This window comes from Schistocerca serialis, chromosome 1 (assembly GCF_023864345.2).
Source record: "Schistocerca serialis cubense isolate TAMUIC-IGC-003099 chromosome 1, iqSchSeri2.2, whole genome shotgun sequence".
NCBI lineage: Eukaryota > Metazoa > Arthropoda > Insecta > Orthoptera > Acrididae > Schistocerca > Schistocerca serialis.
In genome coordinates, this window is record NC_064638.1 from 1,249,915,869 (window position 1) to 1,249,942,912 (window position 27,044).

The 27,044-nt window shown below is 40.6% G+C and overlaps 1 protein-coding gene across 1 annotated transcript in view; it reads left to right on the top strand.

The window, feature by feature from the left end:
- LOC126419408 (serine/threonine-protein phosphatase 6 regulatory ankyrin repeat subunit C-like) overlaps nucleotides 1-27,044 on the top strand; it is a 372,581-nt gene that overhangs the window by 85,361 nt on the left and 260,176 nt on the right. The window contains exon 5 of the mRNA XM_050086600.1: nucleotides 11,473-11,529. Coding sequence (XP_049942557.1) covers nucleotides 11,473-11,529 — 57 coding nt within the window. The remainder of the gene's footprint in view (nucleotides 1-11,472; nucleotides 11,530-27,044) is intronic.

Here is a 27,044-nt window from a genome sequence, read left to right on the forward strand (position 1 = left end):
TCTGTGATGGTGTTTGTTCTAACCAATCATCCAGCTGTCATATCTTTTGTCATATGTCATTGTCATGCTGTTGTGGCCATATGTGACCAATCATGTTACAATATAATGTGTGTGTTCTACTGTGCCGATTTCTCCATATGTGCATATCTCTGTGTCTTTTAGTCCAACATGATAGAGATGCTGTGGGTAAGGTCCATGCTGTATGAGAAAACGGACCATGCCACTTGTCAGATCTATATATTTGATGCTCATTCATTCTTAGATGTTTGGGAAGAATGTGTGTACTCTGTGGCCTTTGTCTGTTGTATCCCATTCAGTATGCCAGATGTCATTTTGCCATTAATTAAGTTGTTTCTTGTCCATTATTTGTTGGCCTGTAATTTTGTGTACTTTTTCCTGTGATCCCTTTTTCATCCAGCATCCTGTAACTCTGAAACATATGGTAATGTCTATTGGGTACACCCAGGACAATGTATAATGCCTTTATAGATATTGTCCCAAATGCGCCTGATATTCTAAAAAGGATGCTTCTCTGTCCGTATTGTACTGTTGTTTTGTGTGACAGAGATGGTGGGCCCACGCGCTGGCTGCAAAGCTCAGAATGGAATCAAACAAGGCAATATGGTAGGTTCGTATCATATGTAGTGGTAGTCTAAACTGTGCAGCATTGAGTCTGACCAGTTTATGCATCAATTTCGTCACTTTGTCAGTCACGAGTTTTGCATGTTCTTTGAATGAGAGTTCTCCATCAAAATACTCTGAGACATCTTATCATAAATGTTTGTTGTATGGTGGTATAGTCAAGACTGATTCTTGGATTTCTTTGTAATGCCCCCTTCAGCAGTATGCAGGCAATTGTTTGACTGCTATTTGAAATTTGTTGTTGTTGCACAAGTTATTTACTTTTTCCAGTATCTGTATTGCCATTGGTTCAGAAATTCTCTTGAGATGGCCAATGTAATAACGATTATGTTGTCTATGTATGCAATTACCCCTGTCATGCTGTTGTCCTCATCAAAAATGTTTAAAAGAGGTTGTATAGCAGTGTCCTAGAATACAGAACTGCATAAAGACCCCGACCCCCGTGGGCAGCCCTCTGTTTTTCTTTTGATGATCCTCTGATGGCCTGCGTGTCATTCTGCAACTCTATTTTTGCAGTAGTCTAGGAGACTGTAATATAATGATGTGGGTATCTGTGTTTCCCGAAATCTTGCAAATAGTGCAGGCCACCAGGTGTTATCAAAGGCACTGGCTGTATCAATTAGGCTCACATCTTCATATTTGTCTTGTGTCATTTGTATTGTCTGCAGTGCATTGTTAATGGCATCTTATATAGATTTCTATGGTATAAACGCAAACTCATGGGGACTAAAGCCGAAGAGCTGTCTGTGTGACTGACATCTGTCGTACAGCAGTCTCTTCTGGAGCTTGGCCAACCTGTTTATCAAGCATATTGTCTATAAGTCTTAAGATTTATCATGTCTCTGTCCTCAGTTTTCTCGATGATTACTGCATTTGCAGATTTACATGTTGTGCGTATCTTGCATTGTCGTAAGGCATCATTCAGTAATTCAGTCAGAAATGGTATGATCTACTGTGTTGTATTCCTGAAAGTTCCTAGGTGAATTCCATTGGGGCCTGGGACTTTTTTGTATTTGAGTTTGTTAACTGCCAGGGAAACCTCCAAAGGGACTGACTACTTGGTCAGTAGCTTAATTAGTTCCAATTAGTTGGTGGAGATTGCCATATTGTTTTTGATCCTGAATTGGGTCATTGTCCGGGAGAAGGTTTATTTATTTATTTATTTATTTATTTATTCATCCGTTGACAATAAATATTGTATGGATGTTGTCAAGCCATTTCAAAGAAATGGACGCAAACAATATATATGTAAAAAAGTACAAATCAAAATAATACAATGAGGTTAATAATAATACAATGAAAGTAATATAGCCTATATACATCCTGAATTGGGTCATAGTCTGGGAAAAGGTTTATTTATTTATTTTATTTATCCATCCGTTGACAATAAATATTGTATGGATGTTGTCAAGCCATTTCAAAGAAATGGACACAAACAATATATATGTAAAAAAGTACAAAACAAAATAATACAATGAGGTTAATAATAATACAATGAAAGTAATATAGTATCCCTGCTTGTTATTTTAAATGCATAGTCTGTTTTTCATAAGGCTTTAGTTTTGCCCTCCCTAAATGGCAAGTCCTTATATACACAACACTGCTTAAGTATATATTTACATCACACAACAGCTGTCCTTTAAGTATGTAAATCTAATGAATGATTAAGTAATGAATGATTAGGTACATATTGAGTATTTTCCATTTTGCCTTTATAAATATCATCAGAAAAAATTTATTGACCTACATAGTCGTTTACACAATAAAAACATTGTGCTACTAGAAATTTTTTAAATTCTATTTTAAATTTATCATCATCTTCTAACTGCCTGATGTTGACTGGCAGTGCGTTGTACAGTTTTGCACCAAAATGGCTCACATGCCTTTGTGTATTCGTTCTTTTTGTTCGCTGAGTATGGAGTGTTGCGCTATTACGGGTATTGTAGTTATGAAAGTCGGCATTTGGCTGAAAATCTGCAATGTGGGTCCTGACATACAATACACATTTGTATATGTATAATGATGGTATAGTAAGTATTCTAAGCTTTTTGAATATGGGTTTGCAGTGTGTCTGTGGAAGACTGTGAGTTATTATTCAGATGGCCCTCTTCTGCAACAAAAAAAATTTTTTTAGGCGCCCTGTTGTGGAACCCCAAAATATTATTCCGTATGTGGCAAGAGATTGAAAATAGCCGAAATATGCCATTCTGGCACCCTCTGAGGCTCAAACATTTGCAATAATTCTGAGAGCAAAACAGGCTGAATTAAGTTTCTGTGCAAGTTTTATTACGTGGTCATTAAAATTTAAGTTTTCATCCACATGAATCCCCAGCAATTTTGTGGATGTCACTCTGTCTAAGGATTTGTCACCCCACACCAGATCGAGATTTACATTTTGACATCTTTTCCCAAACTGCATATAATTTGTTTTATTTACATTCAATGTCAACCTGTTTGCATTGAACCAAGAGTGGATGTAATTTAATACTTTATCAGCAGTTGTTGGTAGCAATTGCTTTGGTGCACTTATTATCACACTAGTATCATCTACAAATATTATTGCTTTGGCTGCATCATCTGAGGTGTGAAAATCATTTATATAGACAAGAAACAATATGGGCCATAGGAGGCTGCCTTGTGGTACTCCTATTTCTACATTTTTTGCCTCTGATACGGAATTTATTTTGTGGTTGGAGTAAGTTGATGTCAGTCCTACAACCTGTGTTCTGTTTTTTTAGGTATGATTCAAACCATTTTTTTCCTATCCCAATTTTTCTCCCCCCAGGGGCTCAGCATTCATTTGCTGAGTACGGGCTTGGTGACCCCGGGGTCCTGAGCTGGGGACTGGTCAGCGCCGCCAGTCTCCTGTCACCGTAAGCCCCAGACATGCTTCAGTGACCACCGCGTGGCGCGGTGGTGGAATGTTGTGTGCTGCGGGGAATGGTAATCTTGGCTTGACCGCCTGGATTGCGAGGAAAGTAAACCTCTATAAAAACCCCTCAATCTTACGGTGTGCTGCGTGCCTATAAGATGCATGGCTGTTGGGGTGGAACAGTCGCAAGCGGGCAACCTCTGGGGCACCTGCCGCACCCCAGTTGTATAAAGTTTACTCAGGCACACGGGGCTCTGTCTGAGCAGACCTATAGTTCCCTAGCTGCTCGTGGGACCACAATGGACCCTTCGACCTCTACGTTTCCCCCTACCAGTGGATTGGGTGGGCCACTGGTAGGAAAACACACCCAATCGAAAAAGCGACTTCGTGCTGGGAGTCCTCCAGCACCTGGTGTTACTAGAGATTTATCAGACTGTCGTAACAGAGCACATGCTGATAACCAGAATGTGTTTTTGATTGTCAAACGGAAGGAAGGTAGCTTTGAGAGAATTTCTCCCTTTTACATCCACAAGGGTCTTGAGGGAATTGCAGGAACACTGAAATCTGTGAAGCGACTGTGCAATGGGACTCTGTTAGTTGAAACTTCTAGTTCCCGTCAAGTCACTTCTCTTCGGAAAGCAACCTGTCTCGGAGAGTACGCTATCGAGACTGAGCTCCACTCCACTTTGAACTATAGTAAGGGTGTTGTGACATGTAGGGACTTGGTGGATATCCCCAAGGATGAGTTGAAATCTGAGTGGGCTGACGAAGGTATTGTCGACGTGCAGCATATTATGAAACGAGTCAATGGGGACCTAGTCAAATCCGACTCGTTTATTCTCACGTTCAATTGCCCGAGACTCCCAGAGCATGTTAAAGCGGGTTTCTTACATTTGCCAGTACGGCCATATTTCCCCAACCCAATGTGCTGTTTTAAATGTCAGTGCTTTGGGCATACTACGTTGGGGTGCAATGGGATAGCCACTTGTGGTAAATGTGGTCAGCCTGCCCATGAAGGAGCCGATTGTTCATCGCCTGTGAAGTGCGTGAATTGCTCTGGGAGTCACCGTGTCTGGAGCCGGATCTGTCCCATCTATCTCGAGGAACGGAAGATACAGGAGATCAAAACATCTAAGCGCATCCCCTATGGTGAGGCCAAGAAGCTCTTTAAGGCCATGCAGCCTCCTTTGTTTACAACATCTTTCGCTTCCACTCTGCAGAAACCGGTACAGTTGGCCACTGTTGCCACACAAACAGAGGTTGCTAGTGTCAGCACTAATACCTGCATTTGCCATTGCACTTGTGCTGCTGCGGTTGTTTTGCAACCGGCGGCTCTCCCCACAACATCGGACAAGGCCGTGGTTGCTGACATTGGGGTACTTCCTGCCCCTCCCCATATGGCGCCTTCTGCCCAGGCGAGTAAAGTTCCAACTGTTGACAAGGTTCTGCATTCTAAGCCCCCCAAGACGAAGACGCCGAAGGTGAAGGGTTTGCCACCTGAGGAGACTAGTCAGGGTCAGTCTGATGACGATGTCATCGTACTGTCTGACATCTCCCTTTGGTCGCCATCAGAACTGATGGACATTGATGTCGACCGGGGGCGATATTCCCGCCCCAGGAATAAATCTCTGGCCAGTATGGGCTCTCCTCCAAAGAACAGGGGCAGGGTGAAAATTCAGCCACTCTGATCACTGGCTCCCATATTACAGTGGAACCTGAATGGGTTCAGGAAGCATGTGGCCGAATTACAACTCCTTGTACGAGAGCGCCCCTTGTGCTTATGTCTCCAAGAGACACATTTCCGGGCCACTGATGCTCCTTCTTTAAGGGGCTATACCGTGTATCGAAAAGATGATCTGATGGGGGAAAGGGCAAAGGGTGGTGTTGCGGTTTTTGTCCATGACATGCACCACTCATCTGAGCTCCCTCTCATTACGGACTTGCAAGCAGTTGCAGTTGACCTTCTTGTGGGGCGGAGGCTCACAATCTGTTCCGTTTACTTACCGCCTCAGGATCCAATAGACTCTGAGGCTCTCACACACCTTATTAGCCAACTCTCCCGCCCATTTCTCCTTCTGGGGGACTTCAATGCTCATAATGTCTTATGGGGCTCTACGACTACTTGCCCCAGGGGTCGCATTCTGGAAAGCCTCATGGCATCCGAAGAACTGTGCATCCTGAACTCTGGTGCTCCCACTCATTTCTGTACTGCTTCTGGGTCGTCGTCAGCTATTGACCTTTCCTTTTGCTCTCCAGCACTCGCGGATTCTGCTCTGTGGGAGGTTGCCACTGACCTCCCCCTTTGGATTCGCCTCCTGGATGAGACTGTGGCATTACCAGTGCCGCCCAGGTGGCACCTCTGCAGAACTGACTGGACACTTTTCAGCGATTTAGCTGTTTTGGAACACCGTGCCAGCGTCCGCGAATGGGTTGACCATGTTACAGCCATGATCTCCCATGCTGCTTAATTGTTGATCCCACGGTCCTCAAGTCATCCCAAGAAACATCCTGTCCCTTGGTGGACCACTGAGTGCCACTCAGCCATCCAAGCCCGCGATGCAGCTCTGCGCCGCTTCAAGCGCCATCCCTCAGCTGACAATCTTGTGGTCTTTCGGGTGTCAAGGGCCAAGGCGCGGCGAGTGATTAAAGAGAGCAAACGACGGTCATGGCAATCGTTCCTGAACTCCATCTCCCGCTCCACTAGTTCTACAAAAGTACGGGAAGCCATCAGGAGGATTTCCGGGAAACGCAGCCAACTGCCTGTCACGGCATTGCTGCATCAGGGTTGTCTACTCACGGCGCCGAGAGACATTGCCCAGACACTGGCTATGTATTTTGCTGAATCTACTGCCACTATTAACTGTGATCCAGATTTCTGCTGCTACCACACTGCCATCGAGAGGGATCACTTGGACTTCCGGTCTCCAAATTCTGAACCCTACAACTGCCCCTTCACAATGTGGGAACTGGATTCGGCGCTGTCTGTGGCTCATGATACTGCGCCAGGTGATGATCAAATCCTGTACAGCATGCTGCAGCACTTGTTGCTGCCATCCAAGGAAGTTCTGCTGAATTGTTTTAATATGATATGGTCATCCGGCACGTTCCCTGACTCGTGGAGGGAGGCGATTTTGATTCCCCTGCTCAAACCGGGGAAGGACCGAATGCATCCGAGTAGTTATCAGAGTATTGCTTTGACGAGCTGTGTCGGGAAGACATTGGAACGCATGGTCAACCGTCGCCTGGTTTGGCTGCTCGAGACCAGGCAGCTCCTTAGCCACTCTCAGTTCGGAGATGTCGTTCAACTATAGACAACTTGACCCTGCTTGAGGCGGCCATCCAGCAGGCCTTCCTACGTAGCCAGCATTGTCTAGGTGTATTCTTTGACATCAATAAGGCGTATGACACTACTTGGCGCCGCCTTATCCTCAATCACCTCCATCAGTGGGGCTTTCGTGGCCATCTCACCATCTTCATTCAGTCCTTTCTTTCCCGCCGCCTCTTTCGATATCAGGTTGGTAATGTGTTGTCTGATTTGTACGTGCAGGAGAATGGTGTTCCTCAGGGAAGCGTTTTAAGTGTCATCCTATTTGCCATCGCCATTAACAGTATCATGTCCACTATCCGGAGTCCTGCCCAGTGCTCCTTGTTTGTGGACGACTTTGCTGTTTTCTGTTCTTCCTCCGGTCTTGTCACTGCTAGTCAGCAGCTGCAGCTTACGATAAAGCGATTAGAGGCATGGACTGCGAAGACGGGTTTTACCTTTTCTGCAGACAAATGTGTGTGTGTTCATTTTAATCGTTCTCGACGTGCTTTTACCTCCCCTGAATTGCGTCTGAGGGACACCATTCTTCCTTTTAGAGACACTGTGAGGTTCCTGGGCCTCACTTTTGATTCCAAGTTCTTGTGGTTGCCGCACCTTAAAGACCTCAATGTGCGGGCCCTGAAGGCACTGAATATTTTGAAGTGTCTGAGCCATCGGTCCTGGGGAGCAGATCGGGCACGTCTGCTGCAGTTTTATAGGGCTTTCGTCCGGTCGCGTCTTGACTATGGATGCACTATCTATGGGTCAGCGAGGCCTTCATATCTGAAGGTTCTTGACGCAGTACACCATGAGGGTATCAGGCTGGCTGCTGGTGCCTTCCATACTAGTCCCATCCCCAGCCTGTGTGCTGAGGCAGGGGAACCACCGCTCGCCATCCAGCGGAAACTCCTCATGGTGCAACGGGTGTGTCAATTCCTTGCCTGTCCTACCTCCCCTGCATACCCTACTGTTGCCCAACCGCCTATGGAACGTCTCTTTTCCAGTCATCCAAGGGCAACGAGACCATTTGGGATTCGTGCCCAGCATTTGCTTGAGTCCCTTGGTGTGGAGCGTGTGGCACCCCAACTCCAGGGTTTTACCCGCCTGCCTCCCTGGTTGCTCCAGAGGCCCAGCGTCCTTTTAGACTTGTCAGAGTACTGGAGGAGCTGCACTCCTGCGTTTGGTTTTACCTCCTTATTTTATGACATTTTAAACCAGCATCCCGACCATGTACCAGTATTTACGGATGGCTCTAAACAGGGGGACTCTGTCGGTTGTGCTGTTGTTTTCCCTGATCAAGTCGTCAAGTTACGGCTTCCTGCAGCGTTTACCATATTTGATGCCGAATTGTTTGCAATCTTGCGGGCATTGGAGCAGATGAGATGTGTTCCCAGTCTTAAGTTTCTCATCTGTTCTGACTCCCTGAGTGCCCTTCAGACCATGAAACACTTGTACCCAGCGGATATGGTCGTCCAGAACATCCATGATGCCCTACTCCACCTGCAACGGCAGGGGAAGGAGGTTTCTTTCTGCTGGGTACTGGGGCACGTGGGTATTAGGGGAAACTGGTGGATGTGGCTGCCAAAGATGCATGTTCCCTCTCTCACGTTGTTGAATGTGCCGTCCCCCTCCATGCTGTTACCTCCCTTTTGCGTTTTCGTGTTAAGCATCAATGGGAAGAGGAGTGGCTGGCAGTCGGTGAAAATAAGCTGCATTTGGTCAAGGCCACCACGCGGCCATGGCGTACGTCCTGCCAGTCGTGCAGACGGGATGAGGTTCTCCTCACTCGCCTCCGCATCGGGCACAGTCCCTTAACGCATGGTTTTTTACTCCGGCGGGAGGACCCCCCCATCTGCAGTGCTTGTGGGGTCCAGATTACTGTCCGCCACATTTTACTTGACTGTCCTTTATTCTCAGACCAGAGGGCAGTGGTTTCCTTGCCACCGGATTTGCCCTCTATTTTGCAAGACGACACAATGACTTTGGTTAAGGTCTTACGGTTTTGTGTCCTGTCCAGTTTGTTGCCTTGGATTTTAGGGAGAGGATTTTAATGTGCTGCTGAGTGACTGGCTCACCCAGGTTTTAGGTAAGAGGTCCACCAGTCATGATTACCTACTTGTTTCACTTCGATTTGTGTTCTCTTTTCCTTGTGTTTTCTTTCCTTTTTTAGTGCGTTTCTTCTCCTCTTGTTTTGCCTCTGTATGTGAGGATTTGTAACTGTGTCAGGTCTGTGTCTTTTAGCCGTTCTCCTTGTTTGCTGTCCGTCTTCGTCCCTTCACTGCATGTGTTCCTGTTTCTATGCATTTGGGCGCTGATGACCATGCTGTTTAGTGCCCGAAAACCTCAAACCACACACACACACACACACACACACACACACACCAATTTTTCTAAGGTATTTGTACAAGGTATCCTGCAGAACTTCTCCAGTATCGGGTAGTGGAGCCATCTTGTTGTCTCAGTGTGGACAGTAGAAATGGTGATTTGATTTTGTGAGTCTACAGTTTGTATGGTTCTCTCTGCATATTATTTTCTAACTGACTCCACACATAGTTGTCCCAGTGGTCCTGTCTTGTCTTGTTAAGTTTGGTGTCTTTAGCATTGTGATGGATTTGAAGTGTTATTTCCCATTCTTATGCTGTTTTTATCTTTGATAGTCATTTTTGTCTCATGAGTCTTTCTGGAGTATTCTCAGTATTGTGGACCATGGCATTCCCTGCTTACATTTTTTGTTTGCTACTGCAGCTGATTGGGCTTTTTGTAGTATATTCGTCAGTGTGTAAGCAAAACTACCATGCATTGAGGGGTGAGTTATTGATCTCCTCACTCAGTCTGTCAGTTTGCCCTATGCAGCAGCAACCATGGGTGCTGTGTTGTATGTGTGTCCATGTCAGTAGTCGTTGATGTGTTTGTGACTATTACATTGTGATCACTACATGTGACTTTTTCTAGGACATGCCCATTTACGATGCGTGTGACTGAGTTTTCATTTACAAAACTAATTTCAGTGTTAATGGTTCCATCTGCATATCCACAGAAGGTTGGTGGCTGTTCTGCTTTATTCAGTATGAGAAGTTTGCAGTCATTTATTGTGTTTACAGTGTCCTGTCCTCTAGTGTCCATTCTTTCAGCATGCCAGAGGGTTGAGTGTGCATTGATGTTGGTGTCTATCAGTAGGTGTCTGCCTCTGGTGAACTGTGTTATCTCCCATATTTTATTTGTGAGTGGTTCTATTTCAAGTGAGTATTGAGCATACCTGGAAGAGATTATCTTCCCTGAGCAGTGTGATTTCTATTGTTACTTTGTGTTTGGTTTTCAGCTGAGTAATTTGTGCAACTGTTATCTGTATGTTTTCCAGCACAATTGTTGCCTTTGCATGTGTGGAACCTATTGTTACAGCGTATTGTCTCAGAGTGCCAGGTTTTTCCCATTGCGCATGCATGATTCTCGTTGGGAAATTATATCAGCTGCTTTGTCCTCTGTTAGTTTAATTAGCTCTGTTCCCACTAAGGTCTTTCTCATGTAGTTTAAGTGCATAAGTTTCATTTTGTTGATGGATATTTTGAATAGGTATAGCTTTTATATCCTACCTCTTTAGGGTCATATTAAACATCCACGTGTGCCCTTACAAAATCCTAATAAATTCATTTCCAGTCCATTCCTTCACCCATTCTTGAGCATGTGCCTGTCCCAGGAGTTTGATTAAGATCTTGTGGTCTGTAGGGAGATTTGCCATTTGGAGTATCATTCTATCAATTTGTTTGGTGGCTGGTATACATGTTTTATCCCCTTCTGAATATTCAAAATGTATTACCATTCTTAGGGATGTTTGTAAAATGTCTTTATTTTCTAGTCTTCTGAGAGATGGGTTACTTAAGAGTTCTTTGTATATTGATTTGATTTGATTTATTTCGTGTTCCATAGGTCAACTGTGTTGAATACACTGTTGTCTGTTGTACTTTGTTTGTTGTCTTTATTACATGATGCTTCATTTCTCATCGTGTGTAATTGATAGAGGAAACAGAGAAGATACAAAGAAGAGCAGCACATTTTGTTACAGGTTCATTTAGTAAGTGCGAAAATATCACAGAGATGCTCCACTAACTCTGTTGGCAGATGCTGCAAGAGAGGCTTTCCACATGATGGTGTGGCTTACTGTTAAAGCTCTGAGAGCATGCATTCATGGAAGAGTCAACCAGTATATTACTTCCTCCTATGTATATGTCATAAAAAGACCATGAATATAAAATCAGAGAGATTCGAGCCCATACAGAGCCTTACCAGCAATAATTCTCTCTGTGAAATGTTTGCGACTAAAACAGGAAAAGAGGCAAGTCATACTGGCACACGAAGCACTCTCCTGCACACACAGTGAGGTGCCTTGCGGAGTGTGGATGTAGATGTATGATCAGTGGCCATCTATATTTATTTTTGTTGAAATGAAAGGATTGGTAACAACTAAAAGCCACAGCTGTGTGGCTATTCACACTCATTTTTATTGAAATGAAAGACTCAGTGGCATCACACTGCTGCTAGGATTAGCTTGCTATACTCCAAAATAGTGTGAAAAAGACAGTATGTAGAAAAATGTAAAATAATATGACAATTAACTGCAGATTATTTTTCTGTTAAGTTGTTACTAATTTTGTTTCAGAAAGATGGTGTCATATATATTCACTGGCGCAGTATTTCAGATGGTTATGTAAACAAGGTAAGTTTCAAAATGTTTGGACTTTGTAATCATAGCACTGCAAGAAAGACAAAATAATCCTGAGTAAAATTGTCTTGGGGTCCCAGCTGTGTTAATTGGTTATATGTGCATGAGTTTGTGGCTGAACTCTGGTCAGCCAGCTTCAAGTGGTAGCTGTGTCATCACTGGCTTCTTCCTTATACAACCATGATACTGAACGTTATGTGACTGGTGTCAAACCATGACTGTATAAGGCAGTGTGTTTGTATCATTGTCGTGGTAGAGTTGCTGTACGTGGTGGAGTTCTTGTGGCAAATTTTTGCCAACAAGGACAGCTACTGTTTGATGTCCCAAAGTCCACAGAGCAGTGCATTTTTGGGCCAGATGGTGGTGGCTGAAAGCATGCAAATACAAGTCTTTGTGAGTCATTTACTGTATACACTGTGGCCAAGACTTTGAAATGGAATAAGACATTTGTACATTGTTGATTCCTGTTACTGGCTGTCAGCACCAGACACCAAACAAAAGTGACTGACTGGTGAGTATTGAGAGGCCAATAGGGATATTGGGATGTCAAGGGAGAGAGTAAGAAGTGGAGTGGGTGATTGGAACTGGAATGAGAGGTCTTTGCAGAATCAGAATGCGATTTAATGTATTTTTCATAATTTGGTTTCATGTGTGGCTATTTGTTTTGTTTACTGAAATAAGTGTACTTGATGTACAACTAGCTTTTGAGTATTAAATGCTGTTTACTATAATTACAGATGTGAAATCACAAAATTATGCAATGAAATTTATTGCTATGACCATCAGGCAGCTTGTGATTGATGCTCCTAAAGAAAAATATGGTCTTTGTCAAATTAACCATGAAAATGTTCTTATGGCAATTTAATTATTTCAGAAACCTATTCATTTCTGATTAAATTTACTGAACAATGATGATAACTTGTGTTTTGTAATTGTTGAAATTTGGAAATTATTAACCAGCAGTTTACTGTAAGTAACAAATAACTTATTTAACTTAGCAGTTTCCCAAAGAAATGGTAACTACAAAAGTAAAACGTACATGAACAAAGGAAGATTATTGGCAGTTGTGAGGTGTTAATTATTCATTGTATTTGCATACATTATTGTGAGTAAATTTAGTGAAGTTTTGAACTTAATTTTTATTGAATTAATGTTATTTTCTGTATTTTTCTGTGTTATTACTTAGCAACTGTACAAACATTTGTTCATTTTGGATTGGCAGAAGTGTGTGTGTGTGTGTGTGTTTTTTTTTTTTTGGGTTGGAGTATTGTGTAGTGTGACTGAATTCTTTTACCTTCACCCACTTACCACTAAGTTGGGACCGCTCCTTAGTACTAGGAGTGTTGTAATTGTGAATCCATGACCTGAACCTGACATTGGAATAATGTAGTTGTGTCAGTACGGAGCAGAATGGTGACAATACAGAGAAATAAGTTAACTGTCAGGTGGAGGATAATTATTTAAGTGGTGATAATTGTGATGAATGGATAAAATACGAGACATGGAGAATATAAAAAAGCGGAGATTGTAATTTAAAGGGTGTAGAGCATTCAGGAAAGGCAAAATTAAAAGAAAATCTGAAGATGAAGGCACAGGAGATTAGGAAGAAAGCTTAAAAATCAGGTATGTAGAGGGAAAAAATATTAAAATAGAGAAGCAGTGAAACCCTGAAGAGAAGTGGGTAAAGCTGAACCTAGAAGTGGGGAGTAATTTACAGAGGGAATAGTATTTATGATGCAATTGCTGCAGAAGGTGCTTCACAAGGAAATGCAACAGCTAGTGATCATAAATGAAAGCATCATTAAGAAGACAGGCAGTAAAAAGATAGACAATGCTAGTAAGGAAATAGTGGAGAAAATAGATGAAGTTATGCTCACAGGATTTATTCACTAAACATTTGAAAGAATAAATGAAAGAAGATGTTACAAACTTTAAGGAAGAGATTGACAAAAATCTTTTAAGTAAGGAAGGAAATACAAGAGGCAAAATAAATTAAAGAAGATGAAACTGGAATTAAAGCAAGCTTTCAAGAAATCCATGGGAATGTGGAGAAGGTAGAAGAACAACTGGGTAAATTAAAGGAATTGATTGGAGGAGCAAACTAGTGAATGTATGAAAAGGAAATTGATTGTTGAAAAGATGTAAGAGAAATTAGACAGGTTTAAGAATGTTTATCAAGGGGGTATCTCTGCAATGTGCAGTGGTGGTAGTAATATTTTAAATAAAATGAGTGCGTAGAGTTTATCAGAAAAGAGTTTGGCAAGTGTATTGTTAGAGAAAATTAAAATTAAAATATGCTAGTGAAGATATACAGTGGAATTTTGAGCAGATTGGTCTTGAGGAATATGATATTGGGGATCAAGAAACAAAGTGAAATTGGGAACAAAGTTTCAGAAGTTAAAAGTATTAATGAGGAACAAAAATATCATGAGGAAATATTGGAAAGTATTTTCTAAGAAACATGATGCTGCTTCATTAGACAGCCAAAAGGCAACTGGGGAGGAACTGTAGAGGATGTTAGATTGGAACATTATAGAAAGAGGCTGAGTCCCTATAGTGATCCTATTGTCATTGTGCCAAGAAGGATGGAAAAGTAACAAATATTGATTTGGGATTATCAGACCATAATGCTCTTGTCCTCAAAATTCCTTCAATGCCACTGCAAGAGAAAAAAGTGTACTTCATGTATAAAAGAAAATTTTCCACTGAAAACTGTGTAGAATTTACAAATATCCTAACTAGTGAGTCTTGTGCAGAACTGCTGTCTCTAACAAATATGAATGATGCATATAACACCTTTTCTTCAATTTTCATGCGATATTTTGAAATGTGCTTTCCAAAGAAGCTGTGAATAATCATATCACATCACAATACAAAGCCAAGTTCTTGGATCACAGTTGGCATCAAAACTTGTTGTGGAATCCTAAAGAGACTAAATTCTAAATTGAAGACATCTACAGATCCACAGTTCATAGTATATGTTAAGAATTACAAGGGGGTTTATCAAAAAGTAATTGCCAAGGCAAAATTTATGAGTAATGGAAACTTAATAAGACAGTCTGATAACAAATCAAAAGCCATGCGGGGTATTATGCAGACTGAAACAGGAAAGAAATGTGAAGACCAGGATATCATTCTCAAAAACATAGAAAATGTCAATATTAAAAAACAAGATTTGCCAAATTACATCAACAATTATTTCATAAATGCAACAACTTCATTAACCTCAAAATTTACAAACCAAGAAAAACCTGAATTTACAAAAGATGTTTGTAGCATGAGGATAGATCCAATAGCTGAACATGAAGTGTTCAAAGTAATAAAAAGCTTGAAAACTAAAATGTCAGCAGGAATAGATGAGGTGACTGTTTATATCATAACAATGGCAGCTGCACAAATCGCAAGGCCCTTGGCAAACACAGCCAATTTATCATTTAGTGAAGGAGTGTTTCCGGAAAGTATGAAAATGTCAAAAGGGAAGCCATTATTCAACAATGGCGACAAGCGTAAGGTAGAAAACTATTGACCAATATCCCTCCTTCCATCATCTTCCAAAATAATAGAAAAAATAATGAGGCACAGAATCAACAAATATCTAAATGACTGTAAATTACTAAACAGAAATCAATATGGCTTCCAGGTAGCTAAAAATACAGAAACAGTACTAATGTGCTACACTGAACAAATAATCAAAAATCTAGAAAAAGACAACAGCATAATAACAATAAATTTAGATCTCTCCAAAGCATTTGACATTCTTTTAGAAAAAACTGAAAGTATTAGATATTCACGGGACAGGGAAAAAGTGGTATGGAAAAAAAGTGGAAATAGGAGTGCTGCAAGGCAGTATTCTAGGTGTCTTACTGTTCCTTGTCTACATAAATGACTTTCACATCTCAGATGGAGCAGCAAAGGCCATACTATTTGCAGATGACACTTGTGTGATTATAGGTGCACCAAAGCAAATGCTGAAAAAACTACTGATCAAGTAATAAAGAATGTCCACACTTGGTTCAGTGCAAACTGTTTGACATTAAATGCAAATAAAACAAATTATATGCAGTTTGGGAAAATGTGTCAAAATGTAAATCTTGATCTGTTGTTGGGTGTCAAGGCCATAGACAGAGTGGCATCAACAAAATTGCTGGGGATTCATTTAGATGAAAATTTTAATTTTAATGATCATGTAATGAAACTTGTGCACAAACTTAACTCAGCTTGTTTTGCTCTTAGAATTATTGCAAATGTTTTTATTGCGGAGGGCGACAGGACGGTATATTTTGGCTATTTTCAGTCTCTTGCAACATACAGAATAATATTTTGAGGTTCCACCACTTGCCGTCTAAAAGAAATCTTTCTGTTACAGAAAAGGGCTATCCGAATAATGACACACAGTCATCCACAGACACAATGCAAACCCTTATTCAATAAGCTTAAAGTACTAACAATACCTTTCTGATATATATACAAATGTGTTTTATATGTTATGGCCCACCCTACAGATTTTCAGACAAGTGCCGACTTGCATAACTACAATACTCGAAATAGCACAGCAATCCATACTCAGCGAACAAAAAGAACACACGTACAAAGGAATGTGAGCCATATTGGTACAACTCTACAACATACTGCCAGCCAACATCCAAAAGTTAGAGAGTGAAAACAGATTTAAAGTAGAATTTAAAGAATTTCTACTTGAACAGTGTTTTTACTCAGTAAATGACTATTTAGGCCAATAAATAATTCTTAAATGTTTGTATTAAGGCAAAACTGAAAACGCCGCCTTTCATTCCCTAAAGTTTCTGTTAATTTTTTAAATCTGATGGACAGCTGTTGAGTGTGGTAAAATCTTTACTGAATTATTGTAGTGGATACAAGGGCTTCCCGTTTGTTGTTGTTGTTGTTGTTGTCTTCAGTCCTGAGACTGGTTTGAGGCAGCTCTCCATGGTACTCTATCCTGTGCAAGCTTCTTCACCTCCCAGTACTTACTGTAACCTACATCCTTCTGAATCTGCTTAGTGTATTCATCTCTTGGTCGCCCTCTACGATTTTTACCCTCCACACTGCCATCCAACACTAAATTTGTGATCCCTTTAAGCCTCAGAACATGTCCTATCAACCGGTCCCTTCTTCTTGTCAAGTTGTGCCACAAACTCCTCTTCTCCCCAATTCTATTCAATACCTCCTCATTAGTTATGTGATCTACCCATCTAATCTTCAGCATTCTTCTGTAGCACCACATTTCAAAAGCTTCTATTCTCTTCTTGTCTAAACTATTTATCATCCATGTTTCACTTCCATACATGGCTACATTCCATACAAATACTTTCAGAAACGACTTCCTGACGCTTAAATCTATACTCGATGTTAACAAATTTCTCTTCTTCAGAAACGCTTTCCTTGCCATTGCCAGTCTACATTTTATATCCTCTCTACTTCGACCATCATCAGTTATTTTGCTCCCCAAATAGCAAAACTCCTTTACTACTTTAAGTGTCTCATTTCCTAATCTAATTCCCTCAGCATCACCCAACTTAATTCGACTACATTCCATTATCCTCATTATGCTTTTGTTGATGTTCATCTTATATCCTCCTTTCAAGACACTGTCTATTCCATTCAACTGCTCTTCCAAGTCCTTTGCTGTCTCTGGCAGAATTACAATGTCATCGGCGAACCTCAACGTTTTTATTTCTTCTCCATGGACTTTAATACCTAATCCGAATTTTTCATGTTTAGGGAAGACAAAAGTAAAGCCTTAGGGCAAACAGACTATGCAGTTACAATACTGTTAGTATACATGTATAAAAAGTTGTATTACTGTGTCTTGTATGACCAAGTATTGTTCCTCATAAATTTTTTTCGTACAATTTCGTGTGTATTATTCTTTATACTACTTAATGTAAAATTTTGTATGTTCCTTTTGCACATATTGTTTTCCATAAATTTACATGTACTTTTGGACAACATCCATACAATATTTATTGTCTATGGATGAATAAATAAATAAATAAATAAAATAAAATAAATAAAAAATGTTGGGTTGGTATTAGATGCTAGGAGACTTAACCAGATTGTTCAACTGAAAGCTAAACTCCCTGAAAACAGGCATAAGATTTTGCAGACTTAACTTGTGGATATTGGCAAGCTTCCTTGCTAAAGAAGGCAGGAAATAGACATCATTTATCTAGAACAGAAATTGTTACCAATACAAGATGGTTCCATTTGGATTAAATATAACAGTATCAGTATTTATCAAGGCAATGAAAGGTGTGCTGGGAAAGGAATTAAAGACAAAGATTACTACTTATTTGGATGAGCTGTTATTACTGCTAAGAATTGGGAGGATCATTGTCATATTGTATGTGAACTGTTTCAAGCCTTAGTAAAAGGAGGAATGACTTTGAAATTATCAGACACTGGATTTCTTAACAAGAAAAATGTCTAGAACATACAGTGCCTGGTGCTACAATTTGAGGTGATCCTGTGAAAATAAGAGCAGATACATTTCCAAAACCAAACAACCAGAAAAAAACTTGTATGAAGTCCTCAAAAATTCTAACATTTTTTTGCTTGGTCACAAAACTGTTATAGACCATAAATTGTTAACTTGCTTGATGAATTGAATATTGAATCTTTGATAGTTAAGAAGATGGTCATTATTTAGTCTGCAGTTCAGTATAGAAATCTGCCACATAAATGGATTAGCAAATGCAATATCAGATGCTCTACTTCAGATTACCTTTAGGTTTCGAAGAAAGGAAACTGAAGTACATGCACATCCAAGGATTTATTTTTGAAGAGCGTTAAATATGAAAAGGAATTTCCAAACATTTATGAAGATGAATTCTTAAGATCATTTAAAGTGTATTTAGGAAAGCCAGATTATGAGAAAACAGAAAAGTTCTACACAGTGCATCAGTGCACTATGGAGGAGATGGCAAAACCATCTTGAGGGGGACAGTGACTGTGATGTTGATGGCAGCCACATTTTCAGGATCTGCACATCCCAAGGGAAAGAAGAAGCATCTCCTAAACAGAACAAGGTGGAAAATCCAAGAATGGGTGCTGGCAGCAGCAGTGACTGGAACCTGAAACAAAGCTGAAGGTTGGTGACATGAAGATGGCTGGAAAGAAAGAGAGACCTGCTCAGCCATAATTTCTGAGGAGTGAACCTGGCAAACAAGAACCATACAAGTTCATTGTAAGAAAGGGCACTCTAGTGTTTTCCTGACAACTGGAGACTGTGTGGTACTGGTGTGCAAGACACACTTCTCTCGCAGTTGACTTACGCATTGTGCGCAGCTGATCGTCTTCTCAGGGCAGATGATTGCATCAAATTTACCCCAAAATTCTTGAAGCTCTACATATCCCTCCCCTTATCTCGAACACATGATATTTTTCACAGATAGATAGATAGATAGATAGGCACATATTCATTCTATACATTAATATTACATAAGATGGTAATTCTTTATCTTTTAACAGTACCATGCATATTTTACGACAATTACAAACTCTGAACCCTCCAATCCATGTAGAGAGTTAGCTCTGTTTTCTATTCCTCTTCCAATCATAAATTACAGGTGCATATGATTGATGAATACTCTGCCATTTTGTTCTTACTTCCCGTAATACTTTTTCTAAATATGTACTTATTCATTCCATACTTTAATCTGGAGGAACTCTGGGTAGAATACAAGTGTTCCCTTCTTGGATATTTGTAAACCTGACAAGGCTAGTGGAATAGAGAATTCAAACTTATCAGAATAATCTCTATATACGTGTGACTTCTGTCATGATACTGCCCATTTTTCACTTTAGGAACAGCACCTATATCTTACATGGGATGATCCTAGGAGTACCCTTTATCCTTCCATTTTGATAGGTATGCCACTTTTAACTTCCTAATCTAAGGCACAGTTCGATCCCTTTTGTGGTGCCCCTGTCTGCACAGTATAGGTCAGCCTCTCTTGGTTCTGCCTATCTGCCCTTTTTCTCATCCAATAAATGTTGAGTGCGCCCTCCATATCCTTCTTGAGTAGGCCTTCTGGTTCATTACCCTAGCATACATCTTTATGTATACTATTCTTAAATACTCTCTGGTCAAATTACCAATCTACTTTACACCCATATTCCACTTTCTAATACATCATCTTACATCCTAGAGTCCTCTTTCACTCCTCACTTTTACTGTATAAATAGAGATCATGCACAAACCTAGTAGATGCTATGTCTACCTGTATTTACCAACTTTCCTCCAAGGACTACCATGGCACATGTAAATATATTTTAGAGCTACAAAAATAATGCTGCATAACCATCACATATCAACAATGAAATATGTGCATCGATTCAGATATACATATATCTATATTCCCTTACATCTCTTGGTGGTTCTGCCATCGCTTTTAGGTTTCTAATTCATAGTTTTCATGTTTGCATCTAAGTATAATTTTGTGTGTATGTCAATGTGTTTTCGTGCAGCCTGATTCTTTGATCTACTTATTTGAAATAAGTTGATGGTCATAGGAAACCACAGAAAGTAAGGACTTCAGCGATAGAAGTGTATGCATATTGAAAGAGGGAAAGATAGACCTGTACACAGATGAGAAGTAAGAAAGGAAAAAGTAGAAATGGTTGCTCAGATCGAAGAAGTGAAAGAAGATAGCCCCAAAGACAGGAAACCCTTTCCACCCCCCTTCCCCAGGATCCACACTTTGCCGGTCCTTCAGTGAGAAGTCAGAGGAGGTATGATGTTAAACATCTCCTGCAGAATGGACATTCTCACTTTCACCTTTGAAGTACCCGAAGAAAGATCTTAGCAACTCATATGGAATGGCAAATGGTGAAGAATCAGTCAGACTCGTCTGTAAGGGTTGTGTGAAAGGTGTGGTGTGTGTGTAGTGTTAACCTTGTGTACCTACACTACCCACCCTCTTTCAAAATCGACACAAATCCTCACCAATCGAATGATATCTCACCAAAAGGTATAAAATACTCTATAGAAATAGAAAATAATGCACTATAATCAAATAATTATTTTACCAGTTAGTCACTTCACATTATATCTTATACACACATAAAATACCTTGTTCACTTTATGTTATCTAGGTATCATTCTTCTTAAACAGTACCATCATATTATATCTTCTTGTAGAAGGTTATTCTGTTAGTTTTTCCTCGTGCTTAGAGGTCACTGTTTACTGTGACTCCTTAAATTAGTCATAACCAAGCAGTCATAATTGGTCACTTGAATACTGACATGATAGGATAGTTTAAGAGGTTAGAAATAGATTACAGGATAGTCAAATATTTTAAGGGAATTTGGTGTGGGAAAACTAATGTGGAAGTAACACCGAACACAACTCGGGATCTGACTGTTGTTACTCCACCATTTAACGCAGAATGTGGGGAAGACATGTGACTCCACCTGGATCACATGGATCTGTGCTTAGCTTCACTTGAGCAGGTGCAAACCAGTACTTCTCCTTAAATTTTGTGTGAAAATCTCCCCACAACAAAACAATTACCACTTTACTAGGATACACAATAGGTAGTAAAGTTAATCTGTGTTCTAACCTGTTCTGGATAAGTTGGAATTCTTCCCATGAGTCGTTCATAACCTTGTTAGTATCATTAGGTTTGGAAAAAAACAACAGTCATGATGTTTCCGGAGATTATACTTTCGGTAATTTCTCGATCTGTAATTAGCTCTCCCTGACTGTTTATACTTAAGGTATCTGAGAAAGCTAGTTTCTCTTTAATATTTTGCTCTAAGTCATCTACCCCTGCAATTTGTGACTGCACAAAAGGAATTAGCTTATCTTGTTTCTCAATATTCTCCTTGTAATCTCTGATCTACAAAATCGAAGGTAACATTGCATATGCTTTGAAATGATCCTAATTTTTCAACAAGTCCCATTTCTACACTACTACATTTATCCTGAATGTCAAATTCTAATTTTTTAGTTAACTTTTGAAGTTGCTCACCCTGTTTTTGGTTAAATTCAGAAAATAGTTGATTAACACGAGTATTCAAAGAACTAGCGAGTTCACTCTTTAAATTTACCTTCAGATTTTCTACCTTATTATTTAAAAGAGTCAAATTCAGTCTTTAATAAAACAATATTTGCTGCTTGGCTATTCAGGGTCTCACTTTGATTACTTAAAATTTCACTCTGAGCATCTGATTCACTATTTAATTGGGTATTCACCGAATCTAACTTAAGGCTTAAATCCACACTCAGTTCATCTCTCAATGAAGCATTTTCGTCACTTAGTTCTTGTATCTGTACATCTAACTTAGTATTTAACTGAGTATTCACTGAGACTAACTTCAGGCTTAGTCCCTTAGTTAAATTTGCTACTTCAGTCCAATCTGGCATGACCTTAGTCACTGTCATTGCCATGGTTGGTTCTACAGTTTCTGTAGGTTGTTGTTCCTTCTCCATAGTCGTAGCCTTTCCGCAGTCTTGTGATCATTAAAAAAATCACCTCTGCAAATAATGACCACCCTAGTTTACATTCAAATAGTTATTATCTTGAGCTCACCCAGCATAGGATTGTAAGCTGCGTCAGTGAGATATAGAAATGGCACCGGTGAATTGCACAGGCGCCGACAGCGTCAAATGCTGGTCGCGGCATCGGTGTATTGTTGGCTGGCATGAAGTCGGCAACTCAAACAGCCACCAGCAACGATGGCACGTTACTGCGACTGCGTCAGCGTCGGCTGGTTACTGCGTGTGTGAGGATTGTTTCCTCCTCACATGCAAATCTTCTTGATCAAATCTTGTGTACCAACTTCTTTGTCTTGTTATCATGGGTTGCTACGGCAACTCTCAACTTTTTCTTATCTCAATTTTCTCCAAAACAAATTCCCACTTTCTTCGGGTCCTGTCACTTGGGTCACCGCATTCTAGCATTTTCCTGATGGCAGGAGACTGTGTGGTACTGGTGTGCAAGACTCACACATATCTCATAGTTGACTTATGTACTGTGTGCAGCTGATCCTCTTCTCAAGGTAGATGGCTGCGTCGATCTCCACAATGCTTCTTCTCCAAAGATTTCGTTCTGGTTTGGGGAATTATACTGAACTACTTCTCTACTTTGGAAATGATCTCCTAATCTCTGAATAATTTCATATCAACTTGGTTGTATTTTCTTCTTCACAATACAACAAGTACATAAGTTTCACATGCGTTTCCAATTCTCACAAATCAACCCCGTCAGAAAAACATTAATACTTAAAATATGACATTACATTCTCTTTAGGTTTTAATAATCCCTGTTAAAACATTTCTTGCTCCTAGCAAGTCAAACAACAGAGTCTATATGAGTCTCTAGATAAAACATATCTCATTTGTTCCCAACAGTCACTGCTATTTCACTGTCAAAGAGTATCCCGTGATTACTCCTTGGACCTGACATACGGCTTCCACGGCATACGAGGCCACTGCTTGTCAGGGCTGCTCATCTGATGCAGCTCCTGGCTTCTCATGACAGCTGTCCCTCCTGCACACACAGGTATGTGTGGCACAGTAAAACAGCTGTCTCACCCTTGTCATTATAATATCGGGTGTACGGGATGGTAGAGAGCCAAGTGTTACCTCGAAATTCTCAAAGCACTACAGCACTGTGATGTGACATTGTGTGGCCAGGCCAGTGGTGGAACTCCAAGATCAGAGAACAGAAGTGCTGGGGAAATTCAACTGAAATCCAGTCGAAGGTGCCTCCAAAAAATAAGAGGTAAGTACCCTGCAGGCAGTTAAAAGCCTCGGAGGTCACAGAAGACAATTATGTCCGAAGATATCCAGTGGCAGTGACCAGGATAGTGCTGTGCAATGCAGGATTGAGGAGAAGGCATGATGCATACTGCAAAGTTACCTATTAGAAAAGAAAGCAATTGCATTAGGCGAGTGTGGCTCACAATCGGAATGGAAGATGGCTGGGAGAGGAAGCAGGTCTCCAAGAATGTGGGTTGAAAATTGGCAACAGACAGAAAGGAGGTGTAACGCAGGGCATATGGTGTGGAGGTGATGAGCTGTGGTCGGCAGAATAGGAAGAGCACAGAAAGACACCACCATCAGATACAGAGGAAGAGTTCACAAAGGGGACAAGGGTCGAGGGCAAAGGAAACACAGCAGAGGGTCCAAAGGAGGAGGGTATCAGGTGGGCTGGTGGCGTGAGGGTTGGTGGCATGAGGGCCAGTGGTGTGAGGGCTGGCAGTCAGGGCACCAGTGCCACTGGAACCTGTGGAGCTATTGGAACCTGAAGAGGTGCTTGGTCGGGTGGTGACACTGGCAATAAGGAGGCAGTGTAGGAGTTTTTGCAGCTGGAGGAGGCCAGAATCAAGAGGAAATTCAGAGGCCTGGAGGAAGTGGGCCATGAATCCAAGATGTCATCAGACTCTGCAGGAGCCAGAGGCCAGGCTGCGTCATCTATGCCTGGACTGTGGCAATAATGGGATGGGTGAGTTGCTGGAAAAGAAGCTCAAAGGTACACTGTAATGGCTATACCTGATGCAGAAACTGTGGTGGTATTCCTGCTGTTGAAGTGGAACTGCTGCCACACGCTGAAAAAATTGAGTAACAATGTGGAGAAACTGTTGTATATTCTGGACCCATAACTGACATGCTAACACTTGGTTCAAGAATCATAAATGAAGGTTATATACATGGAGGAATCCTGTGGAGATACTAAAAGGTATCAGATAGATTATATAATGGTAAGACAGAGATTTAGGAACCATGTTTTAAATTGTAAGACATTTCCAGGGGCAGATGTGTACTCTGACCACAATCTATTGGTTATGAATTGTAGATTAAAACTGAAGGAACTGCAAAAAGGTGGGAAATTAAGGAGATGGGACCTGGATAAACTGAAAGAACCAGAGGTTGTACAGAGTTTCAGGGAGAGCATAAGGGAACAATTGACAGGAATGGGGGAAAGAAATACAGTAGAAGAAGAATGGGTAGCTTTGAGGGATGAAATAGTGAAGGCAGCAGAGGATCAAATAGGTAAAAAGATGAGGGCTAGCAGAAACCCTTGGGTGACAGAAGAAATATTGAATTTAATTGATGAAAGGAGAGAATATAAAAATGCAGTAAATGAAGCAGGCAAAAAGGAATACAAACATATCAAAAATGAGATCGACAGGAAGTGCAAAATGGCTAAACAGGGATGGCTAGAGAACAAATGTAAGGATGTAGAGCCTTATCTCACTAGGCGTAAGATAGATACGGCCTACAGGAAAATTAAAGCGACCTTTGGAGAAAGGAGAACCACTTGCATGAATATTAAGAGCTTTAATGGAAACCCAGTTCTAAGCAAAGAAGGGAAGCAGAAAGGTGGAAGGAGTATATAGAGGGTCTATACAAGGGTGATGCACTTGAGGACAATATTATGGAAATGGAAGAGGATGTAGATGAAGATGAAATGGGAGATATGATACTGCGTGAAGAGTTTGACAGAGCACTGAAGGACCTGAGTCGAAACAAGGCCCCCAGAGTAGACAGCATTCCATTAGAGCTACTGACAGCCTTGGGAGAGTCAGTCCTGACAAAACTCTACCATCTGGTGAGCAAGATTTATGAGACAGGCGAAATACCCTCAGACTTCAAGAAGAATATTATAATTCCAATCCCAAAGAAAGAAGGTGTTGACAGATGTGAAAATTACCGAACTATAAGTTTAATAAGTCACAGCTGCAAAATACTAACGCGAATTCTTTACAGACGAATGGAAAAACTAGTAGAAGCCAACCTCGGGGAAGATCAGTTTGGATTCCGTAGAAATGTTGGAACACATGAGGCAATACTGACCCTACGACTTATCTTAGAAGAAAGATTAAGAAAAGGCAAACCTACGTTTCTAGCATTTGTAGACTTAGAGAAAGCTTTTGACAATGTTGATTGGAATACTCTCTTTCAAATTCTGAAGGTGGCAGGGGTAAAATACAGGGAGCGAAAGGCTATTTACAATTTGTACAGAAAGCAGATGGCAGTTATTAGAGTCGAGGTGTATGAAAGGGAAGCAGTGGTTGGGAAGGGAGTGAGACAGGGTTGTAGCCTGTCCCTGATGTTATTCAATCTGTATGTTGAGCAAGCAATAAAGGAAACAAAAGAAAAGTTCAGAGTAGGTATTAAAATCCATGGAGAAGAAATAAAAACTTTGAGGTTCGCCGATGACATTGTAATTCTGTCAGAGACAGCAAAGGACTTGGAAGAGCAGTTGAACGGAATGGACAGTGTCTTGAAAGGAGGTTATAAAATGAACATCAACAAAAGCAAAACGAGGATAATGGAATGTAGTCGAATTAAGTCGGGTGATGCTGAGGGAATTAGATTAGGAAATGAACCACTTAAAGTAGTAAAGGAGTTTTGCTATTTGGGGAGCAAAATAACTGATGATGCTCGAAGTAGAGAGGATATAAAATGTAGACTGGCAATGGCAAGAAAAGTGTTTCTGAAGAAGAGAAATTTGTTAACATCTAGTATAGATTTAAATGTCAGGAAGTCGTTTCTGAAAGTATTTGTATGGAGTGTAGCTATGTATGGAAGTGAAACGTGGACGATAAACAGTTTAGACAAAAAGAGGATAGAAGCTTTTGAAATGTGGTGCTACAGAAGAATGCTGAAGATTAGGTGGGTAGATCACATAACTAATGAGGAGGTATTGAATAGAATTGGGGAGAAGAGGAGCTTGTGGCACAACTTGACAAGAAGAAGGGATTTGTTGGTAGGACATGTTCTGAGGCATCAAGGGATCACCAATTTAGCATTGGAGGGCAGCGTGGAGGGTAAAAATCATAGAGGGAGACCAAGAGATGAATACACTAAGCAGATTCAAAAGGAAGTAGGCTGCAGTAGGTACTGGGAGATGAAGAAGCTTGCACAGGATAGAGTAGCATGGAGAGCTGCATCAAACCAGTCTCAGGACTGAAGACTACAACAACAACAACTGACATGCTTAGTCAGTGGCAGTTCAGGTGCCAGTTCAGCTAAAGCAAATGAGCAAATAATACCAGTTAAATTGACTGATGGGTTTCCTCTTGTACAGAAACTTATTCATTTTATTTATTTATTTCTTGTTCCGTAGATCCAGTTAGTGAGTCAATCACAAGGATATGGAACGTGTCAAATTGTACAGGTTTCAATTTAAACTTACAATAAATACAAGGGCAATTCAATGGCAAATTGTACATAGTTTAAGTAAGATGTACTATAAATACAATAACAGATACAATGTCAGCTAGATAACATAACTACCATTTGACAGAAAAAGGAGTTTTAAATAAAGGTTAAAGATAAGAGCATAAAGTTAAATCAGATATTAGGCCTACAAGAGTAAATACATGTACGGCCAATCTGTTGTTACAAAAAGTGCGCTAATGCCCAAATGCACAATAAAATCAATTGAACTACTTCTAGACACAATAAGTTTAGTGATGGTATACATTTTCTTTCAGGTATTCATCCACAGTATAATAAGATTTCTCTGTCAGGTAA